At 45.0% G+C, this 16,340-nt stretch overlaps 1 protein-coding gene across 4 annotated transcripts in view; it reads left to right on the top strand.

Annotated features, from left to right (window-relative positions):
- FAM162A (family with sequence similarity 162 member A) overlaps positions 1-16,340 on the top strand; it is a 115,885-nt gene that overhangs the window by 9,959 nt on the left and 89,586 nt on the right. Inside the window, exons 3-5 of one of the 4 annotated variants that reach the window (XR_007769127.1) lie at positions 2,121-2,229; positions 9,723-9,853; positions 12,275-12,516. Coding sequence is in view for 2 of the 4 variants with exons in the window: in XM_050921472.1 (XP_050777429.1) it covers positions 2,121-2,229; positions 12,275-12,331 (166 nt within the window). In the remaining 2 variants the exon portion in view is untranslated. Of the gene's footprint in view, positions 1-2,120; positions 2,230-6,652; positions 6,760-9,722; positions 9,854-12,274; positions 12,517-16,340 lie in introns of those variants that run through there. The other 3 variants (XR_007769128.1, XM_050921472.1, XM_050921469.1) reach the window with 3 other exon arrangements.

Below are 16,340 nucleotides of genomic sequence, written 5' to 3'. Positions count from 1 at the left end.
AGAAAAGCATAACAAGAAGCACTGGCTGGAAGCTGAAGCCAGACAAATCAAATCAGAAATAAGGCACGTACTTTTAACAGTGAGGTTGATTAATCACTTGGAGAATCTGCTGCTACCTTCTGTTTGTTCATCTCTTGATGTCTTCATATCAAGACTAGCTGCATTTCTGGAAGATATGCTTTAACCAAACACAAGTTATAGGGCTTAGTACAGGAGTAACTGGGTGAAATGTAATGGTCTATGGTAAAGAAGTTGAGACTAAATGATCTAGTGGTGGATCTTAAGTTCTATGAATTTGATCACTGTGAGACCACACTAGAAACTCTTGCAGTTGATGATTCCTCACTATCGGTTAGAAAATAAATGTAGCATATTTTTAATGGATTTAAAACTGGCTGTTATGCCACATTTTTAAAATCAGAATGTCATGCAGTCAAATGCCTTGCAGAAGTCCAAATATGCAACATTAGCACAGTTACCTTCATCAGCCAAATTTGTAATCTTAAATAAGTACATAAATTTCATTTCACAAGACCTATCTGCCACCATCAACCATGTTGGTTGGCATTAAGTATATTACCATACTTTAGTTCTTTGTCTCAGATCAGCTGTTCCATTATTTTGGCTGGGATTGATATCATGCTAACAGACCTATAACTACCGGGTTGGTGCCATTTGCCATTTTTTGGCATGATATTTGCTTTCTTCCACTCATCTGTAACTTCTCCAGTATGACTCTCTTTAAAAACAAAACCCCCCTCCCTTCTGGAGTATTAGAGTTCTATTGAAGGGATATCATTTTCTGAACTTTATAGGTTAGTTTAAAAGGTTATCGTCTCTATTAAATTCTGTAGGTCTCTGTTTATAGGAAATACACCTTCAAATTTTGTCCCATGGAGGCCCATGTAGCATCTGTATCCTTAATACCAACACTGCTCACTTTTGTAGGGGTCCACTGTAACTGAAATACTAAATTTCAGTTGTACAATCTTTAATGTTTAGCCCAACCTGAGACCATTGATTTGTTGATAATTGAATTTGAAGTATTTACAACAAATCCTTTAATTCTACTTTGCCCTCCATAGAGGGCATTTGGAAGATCAAGATGACTGAAGCTGGCTTTGTAGGGAACTCTGCCTCCTTAAGAGTTAACAGTAGGCCAGGCTGCAAATGTCCAGAAGCAACTGATATAGCTGCAGATGTTGGGCGTATCTAGATAAGATGTACTGAAATTTTGCAAGAACGTCTCTATAGGGCAAAACTTGCAGGGTATAAACAATCCTCCATCTTCAATTAAACCCTCTTGAGAACTGTTCCAGAAGACAGTAGGAAGTGAAGTTTTATACTTCTGCCAAGAGCTGCTCAAATTTTTGTAGGGGCATAAATTGCTGGTGGAGACCGCTGATATGAAATCTGTATTTTAAAAATGTTTCTAATTGCAGCTAGCATTTCCAAACCCAGGGATGGAGGAAGCCATCTTGCTGAAAAGTTTAATTTATAGTGCAGAGTGTTTAAGCTCAATGAAAAAAATATAAACCAGTTTTGATGCACCCCCACCCCCAAAAGCTCAACTCTTTCACAGTTTAATCTTGCTTTTTACCCTGCACACTTTCAGGATGTGCCCAAACTAGGAAAAAAAGATGGTCTTACCATATGTTAACATGGTAAAATCCTAATGTGGAGAAGGCAGTTTGTAATTTTTACATGGATTAGCAGGTTGAGGTAAGCACCAGGAGAAACTAGTGGTAAGAAAACACTTCTTTCCTCCTTCTTACCCTTACTGAAGACAAGATTTGACTGTCAGAGCAAAAGGGATATGCTGTTCCAGTGATCTGAAAACACAGTATTGTCTAGTGATTAGAGCAATGGACTGAGTGTCAGGAAATCTGGGTTCTGTTCTCAACTTTGCTAATGATTCGTTCTGTGGTCTTGGGCAAGCTACCTCCCTCTGTCTGTAAGATGGGGATAGTGTTTTGGGGGGTGCTGGTGAAAGGACTGATACAAATGCTAGTTTCTTGACAGTAGATTGCATGGGTTCTTGTTTATCAGCATGAGGAGATATCAATAGATTAGAAGCTACAGTCTCTGATAATGATTTTGGTCTCCCTTTGCTTCATGAGGCTTGAGTTGATCGATGCTGCTCGAAATAAATTGCGTGTGAAGATGAGCTACCTGATGATTGCTGTGACAGTACTGGGATGCATCGTGATGGTCGTTGAAGGAAAGCGGGTGAGTGCAATACTGGATAGTTGACTGGAGCTGTTCCTTATCTCACAATCCTCAGGTCTCTCAGATCAGTAATGAAGTAATAACAAATACTATTAAAGCAATAAACAAATATTAAATTGAAGACTCTGTCACTACCCCCAAAACTCACCCAACACCAAAATGCACCCTCCCAGGAGAGACAGAGAGCTACATTTCTTATAAATGCACCAGTTGTGCCTCTGTGGGAATGTGCACACTTCTACTTTATCCCTTCACATCTGTGTACTTCGCTGAGGTGGCGCTCCTGGAAGTGCACACACAGGAGGTGAGATGCTGTGCAATTTCTGTTGTTACAACTTCACTGGGATTTGAGGATGCCTGTCACTTCCTGGAAGTGGGTCCATAATAAGAGGTACTGCAGTGTGTTCTCTGGTTCCTCCAAGAAGTCATCCTGAGAGGAGTTTAGGGATGAGGACCCTCCCAATAGATAAATGGGGCAGAAGAGGGTGATGGTCTCAGTCATTTAGATGCTGCAGTGATTAGGTTGGTTCTTTATAATACGTTTAAGATGTCATCTCTTCAGATTTCTCTGGAGGGTCCATTGTATTTTGGGAGGAAACATAAGACAATCTGGGACACTCGATTTAATCCTACATTCAAATAATACTATTTAGGGAGGATGTGGGGCCTGGCCACAGAGTAGGAAGGCCCAAATTTAAGTTGCTGTGTATAGGCAAAGGGTCTTGCTCCTAAGCTCGCCCAGCATGTGCATTCTCACTGAAGTGCACAAAACCAGAGTAGAATATTCTACTGTGCATGCTCAGGATACCATTTGCTGGTGTTGCTAAGTTTGGAGAAAACCAGAATTAAAATTATAGATATCAGGTCCCATTATTAGTGAAGACTATTGATATTGTAAAATGTCAAAGTTCAGCTGTGTCTGAGGTATCCCCCAACTCGAAATCAAAAGGTGTACAACATATTTGTATATTGGATAAAGTGTATGTTGGTTTCAACTTCTCTGAACTAAAAAATGACTGAAGGGATTTTCCTTAGACTTTCCAAAAACAAATTCACTTTCTGGCAGAGACCAATGCAGTAAGCCCCCAGAATTATGAGTTATTACTGTTTAAGAATTGCCCAGGCATCAAGGCTGCTTAGAAAAATTAAGACAGAGGACTAAGAGGATAGCTGCTTTCAACTACCTGAAAAGGGGTTCCAAAGAGGATGGATCTAGACTGTTCTCAGTGGTACCAGATGACAGAACAAGGAGTAATGGTCTCAAGTTGCAGTAGAGGAGGTCTAGGTTGGATATTAGGAAAAAACTTTTTCACTAGGAGGATGCTGAAGCACTGGAATGGGTTACCTAGCGAGGTGGTGGAATTGCCTTCCTTAGAGGTTTTTAAGGTCAGGCTTGACAAAGCCCTGGCCAGGATGATTTAGTTGGTGTTGGTCCTGCTTTGAGCAGGGGATTGGACTAGATGACCTCCTGAGGACCTTTCCAACCCTGATTTTTCTATGATTTTGTGATCTATGATGATGCCATGTGCAATAGTGGAAACATAGGGAACTTGATGGTATCTAATATTATGATTAAGTGAAGTTATATGTATAAAAGGGACATTGACTGTAAGATACAGTTTTGGGTAAAGTATTGTAAACTTTACTTCCGGGGGATTTCTGCACCAAAAAAATTAAAATATTGCATTTGTCAAAATAACACTATATAATCATGCTAGTATCAATTCGTTTGGTAATTTATTTCAAAATATCTGTTAGCAAGTACGTGTGCAACGATGCAGACACAGAAATAAATGTCTCCAGGAGAGTTAAAGAAACCCCTGTGACAACCTAGTTCCTGCTTCTCTGGCCCTTACCCACCAGAGCCCAGCCGGGGAGGAGGGTAGAGGATGGACGGACACCCACCCGCCCACCCCACCCCCTGAGGGCAGTAAATAAAAGGACCTTAAACCAAATAGTATGTTTTTTATAAGGACACTTGATCACAGAGTGGAATAATCAGAAGTGTAACTTTGATTAATAGTGCTGAGCTGAGTCGAGTCTGTGCCACATATTCCAGCAACCCACTATTGTTGTTATAACAAAGAGAACAGAAATGATGAACTTATATAGCTGTTCTGGGCTGCCGAAGAACAACCATTCTTGAAGTGACTTTACTTCAGTGATTCAAGAGAATGATTAAAGAATTAAAAAGCATGCCATATAGGTTAGTGATGGACTCAGAACTCAATTTGTGTAGCTTAACAGAGGCAACGTTAAGGGGGGACTTGACTGCAGTTTTCAGTATTTAAATGGGGAACAAATATTTAATAATGAGCTCTTCAATCTAGCACAGAAAGGTATAACATTATCCGATGGCTGGAAGTTGAAGCTAGAGAAATTCAGACTGGAAATAAGGTGTAAATTTTTAAGTGAAAGTAATTCACGATTGAAACTATTTCATGGATTCCAAGGCTGCAAGGGGCCATTGTGAACACCTAGTCTGACCTCCTGTGTAACGCAGGCCATAGAACTTCTCCAAAATAGTTCCTAAAACAGAACTTCTAGAAAACACATCCAGTCTTGATTTTAAAATTGTCAGTGATGGAGAATCCACCACGACCCTTGGTAAGTTGTTGCAGTGATGCGATGACAATTTACACTAGTTGAGGATCTGCCTCCAAATATTTGACATCAACAGTCCTGGCAAAAACCTTCGTTTTCTAAGGTTGGTCTTTAAATAGAAACAAACAGTTGTTGAAGGAAATGTTCTCGGCGAGCTAAGATCAAGCATGAGTAGTCTTTTGGCTTATCCAAGGCCGCGATCAAGTGTCTTGATGTTTTTGGTCTTTTAGCCTCAAGATGAAAACCTTGTCTGTGTTTCTGGGACCTTGAAGTAAAAATATTATCTAAATTACTGTCTTCCCTTTAATTCAGTCACTGCTTTTTTTCTCTCTCAGAGCTGAAAACTAAAGTGTATAGTAAGCTGTTTCCGTAGCTCTCCTGTGACACAGATGTTTTATACATAAGAGCTTCATGATTTGCAGTGCAGACAGCATGCTAAGTCCTATTATGGGTGTATGCAAAAATGCTGAGGCTTTTATTTCTAAAAACAACTGATATTTTAGTTACCCATGTTTTTTAAGAAACTTTTCATAGAATCATAGAAGATTACGGCTGGAAGAGACCTCAGGAGGTCATCTAGTCCAACCCTCAGCTCAAAGCAGGACCAGGACCAACTCCAACTAAATATCCCAGCCAGAGCTTTGTCAAGCCTGACCTTAAAAACCTCTAAGCATGAAGATTCCACCACCTCCCTTGGTAACCCATTCCAGTGCTTCACCACCCTCCTAGTGAAATAGTTTTTACCTAATATCCAACCAAGACCTCCTCCACTGCAACTTGAGACCATTATTCCTTGTTCTGTCATCTGCCACCACTGAGTACAGCTGAGCTCCGTCCTCTTTAGAACCCCCTTTCAGGTAGCTGAAGGCTGCTATCAAATCCCCGCTCACTTTTCTCTTCTGCAAACTAAATAAGCCCAGTTCCCTCAGCCTCTGCTTCTAAGTCATGTACTCCAGCCCTCTAATCATTTTCATTGCCCTCCACTGGACTCTCTCCAATTTGTCCACATCTTTTCGATAGTAGGGGGCCCAAAACTGGACGCAGTACTCCAGATGTGGTCTCACCAGTGCCAAATAGAGGAGAATAATCACTTCCCTCTTTTTGATCATTCTGTCAGAAATATTCCCGTTACCCAGAGGGCTTTGGATGGGTCTCTAATGTCAATAACAAATGTGTATGATGTTAGTGGATCCAGTAATGTTATTCCTAAACTGTTATTTCAGAGCAGCACTGATGAAAATAGTCTGAGAGAGAATATCATTGAGTGTATTAGCATTATTATTAATTATGGAACCTACAGGGCTCAATTAATCAGATCCCCATTGAGTGTGCAAAATCACACTAAAAGCCATTCCCTGCCCTGCATAGCTTGCATCGTACATTCATGCGGGGAAAAGCTCCACGTTCTGGGAAGTAGGACTAGTCGGGGTGTGATCCAAAATTTAATTAGTTTTGACTTCAGGAAGTATTCATAAACCAGTCCCACTTACTATTCTATTGTCTATATGAAAATATTCAGTGAACTTAGCAGTTCTGTGGAGTACTTGTGAAGTGTTCAGTGTTGGTATTTACCAAGGATCGTGGTGGATTCTCCATCCCTGCTTATTTTAAAATTAAGATTAGAAGTTTTACAAAAGATCTGCTCAAAGAATTATTTTGGGGCAGTTTTATGGCTTGTATTACACAGACTAGATGATCACAGTGGCCCTTTCTGGCTTTGGAATGAGTGAATACATTGTAAAATGAACTGTGAAACACGTTTAAAGAGCATCAAAGACTATAGAGGGACTTTGTATAATTTATCCAAACACTAAACTAGACACTTCAGCAGCTAGCAGAGTGTTGATGGAGAACCTGAAACTTGAGCAAGCTCAACTGCAGAGCTGGACAAGGGATGCACTACAAAAGGATTCATGGGAACTGAGGGTAAGTCAATGACCAAAGCAAACCAGTCTGTGTTCAAGGTCTGTCCCAAGATGTTATATCAAAAGCTATACCCTGACTTATCTTATACAAGCTGGTCTGACAAGATGTGTTGAACAAAAATACTAGGAAAATTCCAGATCCAGTTGCAAGAACTCAAAAGGTGGAATCTTGGTCTCTGGCTGGATGGTGAGAGGATTCTCGATTTTGGTTGGATATTTTGAATCTTTGGAAGAAGTATTGGTCATTGTCTGACTGGTCCATGTCGGGACCTCCAAGAAGATGAACTAAGTTGGATCACCCAGCAGAAATAGGATAGAACTGCTTGTTTCCTTCAGCACATCACTTCCCAAAACCCAAAGTCACCAGGAAAGGAGAAAACTGAGGTCCTCAGTTGGCCAGCTGGGAGTCCTTTTGGTGACATTGGGTATCTATCTCAGTTAGGCACTTTTAAGTGTCTCTCTTTTCCAGCAATTTGGGTTGCCCACTCTGGCACCAGAAAGAACTGTAGTTATGTCTGTCCTTCACTTACCTGTGATTGCTGTGAATAATAACTCAGGGTACGTCTACGCTACGGGATTATTCCGATTTTACATAAACCAGTTTTATAAAACATTGTATAAAGTCGAGTGCACGCGGCCACACTAAGCACATTAATTCGGCGGTGCGCGTCCATGGTCCGAGGCTAGCGTCGATTTCTGGAGCGTTGCACTGTGGGTAGCTACTCCATAGCTATCCCATAGTTCCCGCAGTCTCCCCCGCCCCTTAGAATTCTGGGTTGAGAGCCCAGTGGCTGATGGGGCAAAAATCATTGTCGTGGGTGGTTCTGGGTAAATGTCGTCAGTCATTCCTTCCTCCAGGAAAGCAATGGCAGACAATCATTTCGCGCCCTTTTCCCCTGGATTGCCCTGGCAGACGCCATAGCACGGCAACCATGGAGCCCGTTCAGCTTTTTTTTTTCTTTTACAGTCACCGTATGTGTACTGGATGCTGCGGACAGAGGCGATACTCCAGCGCTACACAACAGCATTCATTTGCTTTTGCATGATAGCAGAGATGGTTACCAGTCATTCTGTACCGTCTGCTGCCAGTGCAATTTGGCAATGAGATGACGGTTATCTGTCCTTCTGTGCTGACTGCTGCTATCATGGGTGCCCCTGGCTGAGAGCAGTCAGGGGCGCAAAAGCAAAACTGGGAATGACTCCCCGAGTCAATCCCTCCTTTATGGTTTCTAAAAATAGTCAGTCCTGCCTAGAATATGGGGCAAATGTACTAGAGAAGCAGTGTATCAGAGAGTACAACTGCTCTGTGTCAGATCCCGCAGAAATGATGAGCTACATGCCATTCCCGGGGGGTGCCCCTGCAACAACCCCACCCATTGCTTCCCTCCTCCGCCAACCTTCCTGGGCTACCATGGCAGTGTCCCCCCCATTTGTGTCATGAAGTAATAAAGAATGCAGGAATAAGAAACACTGAGTTTTTAGTGACATAAAATGAGGAGGAGGCAGCCTCCTGGTGCTATGATAGTCCAGGCAGGACATTAAGCAGTGTGGAGGAGAGGAGCCCAGCATCCCACTGCTATGATAGTCCAGGCAGTACAGAATCTTTTCTTTTCACATGAAAGGGGGGGGGGGGCTGATTGAAGCTTAGCCCCCAGTTGCTATGATGAAGACAGTTACCAGCCGTTCTGTACCATCTACTGGGAATGACCGGGAATCATTCCTACTTTCACCCAGGCGCCCCCAGCCAGCCTCACCTGAAGCCAGCCAGGAGCACTCACGGGTTGATAAGAAGGATGGTTACCAGTCCTACTGCACCGTCTGCCACCGGGAAGGGGAGAGGAGTGGATACTTCTCTTCACTGCTGCAGCATCGCGTCTACCAGTAGCATTCAGTAGACATAGGGTGACATTGAAAGAAGTCAAGAAATGATTTCTTTCCCTTTTCTTTCACGTGGGGCGGGGGAGTAAATTGACGAGCTATTCCCTGAACCACGCCGGACAACGTGTTTGACCCTACAGGAATTGGGAGCTCAGCCAAGAATGCAAATACTTTTCGGAGACTGCTGGAGACTGTGGGATAGCTGGAGTCCTCAGTACCCCCTCCCTCCCTCCATAAGTGTCCATTTGAGTCTTTGGCTTCCCGTTACTTGTCATGCAGCACTGTGTAGCCTGTAGATTTTTTTTTTTCAAATGCTTTGGCATTTCGTCTTCTGTAACAGAGCTTTGATAGAACAGATTTGTCTCCCCATACAGCGATCAGATTCAGTATCTCCCGTACGGTCCATGCTGGAGCTCTTTTTGGATTTGGGACTGCATTGCCACCCGTGCTGATCAGAGCTCCATGCTGGGCAAACAGGAAATGAAAATCAAAATTTCGCGGGGCTTTTCCTGTTTACCTGGCCACTGCATCTGAGCTGAGATTGCTGTCCAGAGCGGTCGCAGTGGTGCACTGTGGGATACCGCCCGGAGGCCAATACCGTCGATTTGCGGCCACACTAACCCTAATCCGATATGGTAATACCGATTTTAGCGCTACTCCTCTCGCTGGGGAGGAGTACAGAAACCGATTTAAAGAGCCCTTTATATCGATATAAAGGGCCTCGTAGTGTGGACGGGTACAGCGTTAAATCGGTTTAACGCTGCTAAAATCGGTTTAAACGCGTAGTGTAGACCAGGCCTGAGCTGAAACATATATATACACACACACTTTTTATTGGATGACTACTCAAATCAGTTAATTTACCACTTCCTGAAACTGGATCCCTAATTCGTAAGGAAGTATATGTGCTGTTGTGATTTAAAGATTGTCAGAGTTACAGTGTACGTCCTTGTTTTGTAACAGGTTCCAATCAAGATTGATGTAAAGTAGCTTTTAAACTGAATAAGTTCCTGTTAACTAAGATTGTAGGACACTGTACCTTTGTCTACCATATTTAAAGGATTCATAAAGCCTTTCAACTTCTAGGTGCATACAGACATAAAACAGACCAGCGTACAAGCCTCTTAAACTGCACTCAGTCTATACAGTCTTCATAAATGTCGTTTGTTACGTAGTTAGGAGCGTTAGTCAGATCCTGGAACTAATATCCTTCATTGGTAAGTAGATTAAAAGGGTTGACTACTAATAGATCTATCGGGATGGAGACCTTGGTGAATTGGCAAGGAAGTAGTTGACCAAATTACCTTTGACTTTTGCTTTGACTCCCCACACTATGTTAGCAACACCGGAGCTGATAACCAATTGTCACAAGTGAGGCCCTATTCTGAGGGGCTCTTTTTAAAAAATCTAACCAAAGTCACCTTCCCACAATAGAAAGTAACACTTATACTCACTATCGTGGTTGTGAGATTTAATTCTGAAAACCTAAGTGTTTATTTTCACCAGTTTTCTAGCTTGTTAGCTAAATTATAGTTCAATAGTCATTTTATATCCCATACTGAGGGAAGCAATAGGTGGCCTGTGGCCCAAATCTGTATCGCCAGGTGCTTTTCAGTGGATCGCGGAGGCGATGTACGGGCAGGGCACCTGGGGTCGCGATTACTCTGGATGCCTCTGGAGGATATACCCAGAAGGGAGGAGGCAGCATGCCCCTGGCAGCTGTACTGTCTGTGTCCGTGCAGCACGGGGAGGGAGGAAGAAGCAGAGTGGCAGGCTGAGCACCTCGCCCCTACAGGGGGATGTTTTTCCTTCCCTTCTGCTGGAGTGCTAGGGCTGCTGCTTGCTTTACAGACCGTCTGCAGATGAGAGGCAATGCTGGGACTCCAGCAGCAGGGAAGGCAAAGCAGCCCCATGTGGGGGTGGAGGGGAACTCAACCAGCCACCTTGCTGCTACTTCCCTCCCCATACTGCACGAGCATAGAGTGTGCTGCTTGCAAGGGGAGTGCTGCCTCCTTGCTTCTGGGTATCCTGAAAAATCAGGGGGCCCCATGACTCCCCAGAAACTTTCATTTGTGACCTCCCCCACCCCCCCCCAGCCCCAGCTACGTGTTGCCTCTGCGCTTGAGCTGAGCTGAGCTGGGACTGGAGCTGTGTTTGTGTGTCTGGGGCTTAATGGGAGAGCACACCCGGCCTCATTTTTCCCTGGCCTCCCCTCATCCCCAAGCAGTCCCTGGAGCCCACCCTCCCCAACTGTGAACAGTCCCCAGAGCCACCCCGCTCCCTGACCTCATGTCCTCCCAGCCTCTCATACCCAGAGTCCGCTCCAGCCACCCCGCCCCCACTGGCCTCTTTCCCTCCCCAGTCCACCTCCAGTCACCTACTTGTACCACATCTTGTCCTCCTCGCATCTCCCAAGGGCTGTTGTCTGGAGTTGTCTTGCTGGTTCCTGCTACCTGGAACCTCCTTCCTCTCCTTCTGCTGTCCCAGCCCCCAAAGGGGCATCACACTGCTAGCTGGATCATAGTCTAGCAGCTTCACTTCCTGGCTCTGAGCTCAGAAATATTCACATACTGACACCCTGCTTTGCTGACCAGATCCCAGCCCATACCCATTCCTCTCCCCGTCTCCCCCATCTCTGCTACTTGACTTAATTGGGGGCATGGAAGAATTATTTGGGGGGCGGCAATCAGCAATGCTAGGGAGCGCAGATCAGCCCTGTGAGTCTCATTTTCAGTTTAGGGAAATACTTTCTGGGCAGGGAGCTGGCAGGTCACAGGGAAGCTTGGGAGGGCAATTGGGGGCTAGGGGAGGGGAGCTGGGTGTGAGAGGTCTGGACCTTGACTATACCATGACCAATAAATTTGGACCTTGACAAAAAAAATAGACTACCGCTGTCTTGTACTATAAACACTCCAAAAATTAAAATTCAACTTTCATAGAATACCAGGCTTGGAAGAGACCTCAGGAGGTCATCTAGTCCAACCCCCTGCTCAAAGCAGGACCAGTTCCCAACTAAATCATCCCAGCCAGAGCTTCGTCAAGCTGGGCCTTAAAAGATTTCAGGTCAAGTTCTTTAGTTAAGCAATTAAAATTAAAAGATCCCTAAGAAAGGTGGTTCAGATATGCTTACACCAAACAAAGGCAGTTTCAACCCTAGAGGTAAAAGTTTGGGAGAGTTGTGAGTGAGTGGGAAGGCGGGGATTAGAATGGAAGCCGTTCTTAACTATAGCAGCAGTTGCTACTGGAATATGGTCTATCTACCTTTACTTTGTTTCCAAATTCTCCTGGCTTTTGAGGAAGAGAGGAATTTACTACCATTGAGTAGAAAAGGGGAAAGCAACTGCCAGAGCCATCAGTATATTGGCTTAATTCAGTCCCAAGGAAATAATGAACTTAAACCAAAAGAATTCCAGGATTTTGTGCCTTGAGAATTTATTTTAACCCCCTTGCTCTGCCTAGCATTAAAGCTGACATGTTACAAAAGAGCATCTAAGCATGAGAGCTGTTTCTCTACAAGGGAGCATTCTTCAGATACGTAGCTCAGACTACCAGATGGTTTGCCCATTGCTAGTTCAAACTGCATCTCTACAGTACTGTCTAAGTAACATGTTCACTCTCCCTTTGTGATACTGTTGTAGGCTATTGGAAGGCATGAATCTCTGACAACCCAGAACATCGAAAGAAAAGCTCGCTAGGACGTTGCTCAGAGTGCATCTGCCAAACCCTAGGATTGGGAGGAGACCTGGGGAGAAGGATACAAAGCTTATACTTTCTTCATTGATGAGAGAGGGGTAGATATTCATTGTTTGCTTTTACATTATGGTCCTCTGCTCTTATGCTCTAGGAAAGACAAATAAATTATTTGTAGTAATACTAAAAATCTGTCTTGACATTTTTTATTGGGCTACCACCAAAATGCCTGTTTTGAACAGCGTAGAAGAACAAGGAAAGTGCTAAAACTGAGCAGATGCTGTAGTTGCTTTTCATACAGAATGTTCAGTGCTTCTGTTTCCTCATTGTAGTAATACAACCATATCCTTCTCGGATGGACTTGATTTACTCTACTCCCCTAGTGTCATAACCAAGTAAAGATGCAGGTTTTCATCTCTTACAGGCAGAGATTCTTTCCTACAATCCATCTGTTCCTCTAAAACAGATGGGCAAACTACAGCCCGCGGAACCATCCTGCCCTGCCCTTGAGCTCCCAGCCCTAGCCCCTCCCCTGCTGTCCCCCCCGGCAAGTTCTACTCTCATAGCACCAACCCTCTCATCCTCTTCTGGAGGAAATAGAGGAAGGGATTGATGGCAGTGGCATACAGCGAGCAGCCTGCATGCTCCTCTTGATTGAGGGCGACTGGTTTGGTCAAGGCCCGGTTAAGCTCAGTCAGATACTGCAGAGGCATGCAGCACCTAGAGAAACCCCATAAAGCAAACAATGAAGCTGAATACCTGCAGAATGCCGAGGAGATACCGGCAGTTCACCCTGTCAAATGTGTCTCCTCATTAAGGGACAGGATGGCAAATGACAGATCATCTTTACATGCCATATGGAGAAGATCCTGGGACTGATAGGCAGATTCTCGAATATGGCCTGCCTGGGACAGCATAGGTCTGGTCAGGGTGGATCATGTCCGTCGTCACAAACCCCAGCCATAGCGAGTTGCCTTTTACTATGACATAGTCTATTCTGAGGCGTGATAAGTTGCAGAGGTCCCTCTTTTTGAGCAGCAAAACAAGTACAGCAGGGGTGGGCAAACATCCTGGAGGCCACATGTGGTCCTTCAGACATTTTTAATCCCGCCCTCAAGCACCCGCTGGAGAGCAGAGTCTGGGGCTTGCCCTACTCCATGCATACTATGGCTCCATGCGGCTCCTGGAAGCAGTGGCATGTCTCCCGGCTCCTACACGTAGGGGCAGTCACGGGGCTCCGCACTCTGCTGCTGCCCCAAGGGCTGCCCCTACAGCTCCCATGGGCCGGGAACCATGGCCAATAGGAGCTGCAGGAGCAGCACCAGCAGATGGGGCACCATGCAGAGCTGCCTGGCCACACCTCCATGTAGGAGCCAGAGGAGGTACATGCCCCTGCTTCTAGAAGCTGCTTGAGTAAGCACTGGCAGGAGCCTGCACCCCAACCTCCCTACCCCAGCCCTGATCCCCTTCCTGCCCTCCGAGTCTCTTAGTCCCAGCCTGGAGCACCCTCCTGCACCCCAAACCCTCATCCCCAGGGCCTGCATCCCCAACTAGAGCCCTGACACCCTCTCATAACCCAACTCCCAATTCTGTGAGCATTTATGGCCTGCCATACAATTTTCATACTCAGATGTGGCCCTCGGGCCAAAAAGTTTGCCTACCCCTGAAGTACAGCCAGCCTGCATGACAAGGGGATCACTCTGTTCCCCAAAGGACTCCACCTAGATGATGGTGAGGTCCAGGCAGAGGACGTCCCAGAATGTGTATTAGAGCTCCACACTCAGCCCATCAATACCTAGAGATTTGTTGGTGGCCATCAGAAGGAGGGCTTCTGAGAACTCAACCAGTGTGAGAAAGTTCTCTAGCCAATATTGGTCACCCATGCTGACTGTAGAGAATTCATTCCACAGGACCCCACAAAGATCATTGTCAGTCAGGTCCAGGGTGAAGTGGCTGGTGTAGAAAGCCTGGCCCTTTCCCGCTTCTCGGCTGGATCCTTAAGAGGGGTGCTGTCCTTTGCCAAGAGACACGTGATGTGCTTTTTGGCACCCTTCTTTCACGCCAGGGCATAGAAAGAGTAAGAACTGCACTCCATCTCCCAAAGGAACTGGATGCAGGATCAAACAACAATTCCCAGAGCATGATAGTCATTAAGGGCCCGAAGTTCATCCCACTTCTCCTGACACACTCTGAAGGAGGATAGTGTCTGGAGTGAGAGGCCAAATGCCTGTCCATCTCCCAAACCACCTGCTCCAGTTGCTCCATAACTACACTCTTCTGTTGACTGCCCCAAGTGTAGTCACAGCAGGAGAGCTGGGCACTCACTTTCCCCACATCCCAGCACCTGCACTCCAAGGGAAAGAGATGTCTCTGCCCCCGCCTGGCCAGCCAGAACTCATGGAAGGATGTCACGAAGCCCCTGTCCAACAGACTGTTACTGAAATGCCAGTAAGCCAGTACCAGCCTCTCAGGTGTTAATGAAACCATAATGGCCACCAAGGGGTGGTCTGAAAATGGCCCGGGCCTGTAACATGTTAAACCTGGAAACAAAAGCAGTCCAGCTGGGAGTGCCACAATGAAGTGTACTCCACTTGGACGTAAGTAAAAGTGATAAGAGTTGTCTGGATGATAGACATGGCAGACATCCACCAGGGAGTGATGGTCAACAATCTCCTTGAGGCATTTGTGGTAGCCTGGCATTTCTCTTTCCCAATACAGTCCTGCATGTTCAGGACCGTGTTGAAGTCCCCACTTAGGACAAGACACTTGTGAGGATCCAAGGTGCTGAGGAAGGTAGACATCTGCAGATAGAACCATATTCACTCTGGGCCTGGCATCATGGCATATATGTGAACAAAGCTGAGGATCAGCCCCTCCAGACAGACCTGGAGGTTTCTAAATAAGGGACTCTGATTGATTTTGATAGTTTTTGCATAAATAATTTCAATTTTAAAGTGCATTATACCTCATTTTATAGACTTGTAGACTTTAAGGTCAGAAGGGACCATTATGATCATCTAGTCTGACCATCTGCACAACACAGGCCACAGAATCTCACCCACCCACTCCTGTAACAAACCCCTAACCTATGTCTGAATTATTGAAGTCCTCAAATTGTGGTTTAAAGACCTCAAGGTGCAGAGAATCCTCCAGCAAGTGACATGTGCCCCACGCTGCAGAGGAAGGTGAAAAACCTCCAGGGCCTCTGCCAATTTGCCCTGGAGGAAAATTCTTTCCCGACCCAAACTATGGCGATCAGCTAAACCCTGAGCATGTGGGCAAGACTCACCAGCCAGACACACAGGAAAGAATTCTCTATAGTAACTCAGATCCCCACCCATCTAACATCCCATCATAGACCATTGGGCATACTTACCTGCTGATAATCAAAGATCAATTAATTGCCAAAATTAGGTTATCCCATTATATTATCCCCTCCATAAATTTATCAAACTTAGTCTTGAAGCCAGATATGTCTTTTGCTCCCACTACTCCCCTTGGAAGGCTGTTCCAGAACTTCACTCCTCTAATGATTAGAAACCTTCATCTAATTTTAGGTCTAAACTTCCTAGTGTCCAGTATATTCTTGTGTCCACATTAATTCCTCTCCCTCCTAATATTTATCCCTCTGATATATTTATAAAGAGCAATCATATCTCCCCTCAGCCTTCTCTTGATTAGGCTAAACAAGCCAAGCTCTTTGAGTCTCCTTTCATAAGGCAGGTTTTCCATTCCTTGGATCATCCTAGTAGCCCGTCTCTGAACCTGTTCCTGTTTGAATTCATCCTTCTTAAACATGGGAGACCAGAACTGCACACAGTATTCCAGATGAGGTCTCACCAGTGCCTTGTATAACGGTACTAACACCTCCTTATCTTTACTGGAAATACCTCGCCTGATGCATCCCAAGACCGCATTAGCTTTTTTAATGGCCATATCACATTGGCGGCTCATAGTCATCCTGTGATCAACCAGTACTCCAAGGTCCTTCTCCTCCTCTGTTACTTCCAACTG

This window comes from Gopherus flavomarginatus, chromosome 1 (genome assembly GCF_025201925.1).
Source record: "Gopherus flavomarginatus isolate rGopFla2 chromosome 1, rGopFla2.mat.asm, whole genome shotgun sequence".
Classification (NCBI taxonomy): domain Eukaryota; kingdom Metazoa; phylum Chordata; order Testudines; family Testudinidae; genus Gopherus; species Gopherus flavomarginatus.
Note: the sequence above shows the minus strand (reverse complement) of the source record. Positions and strands in the feature narration are given on the sequence as shown.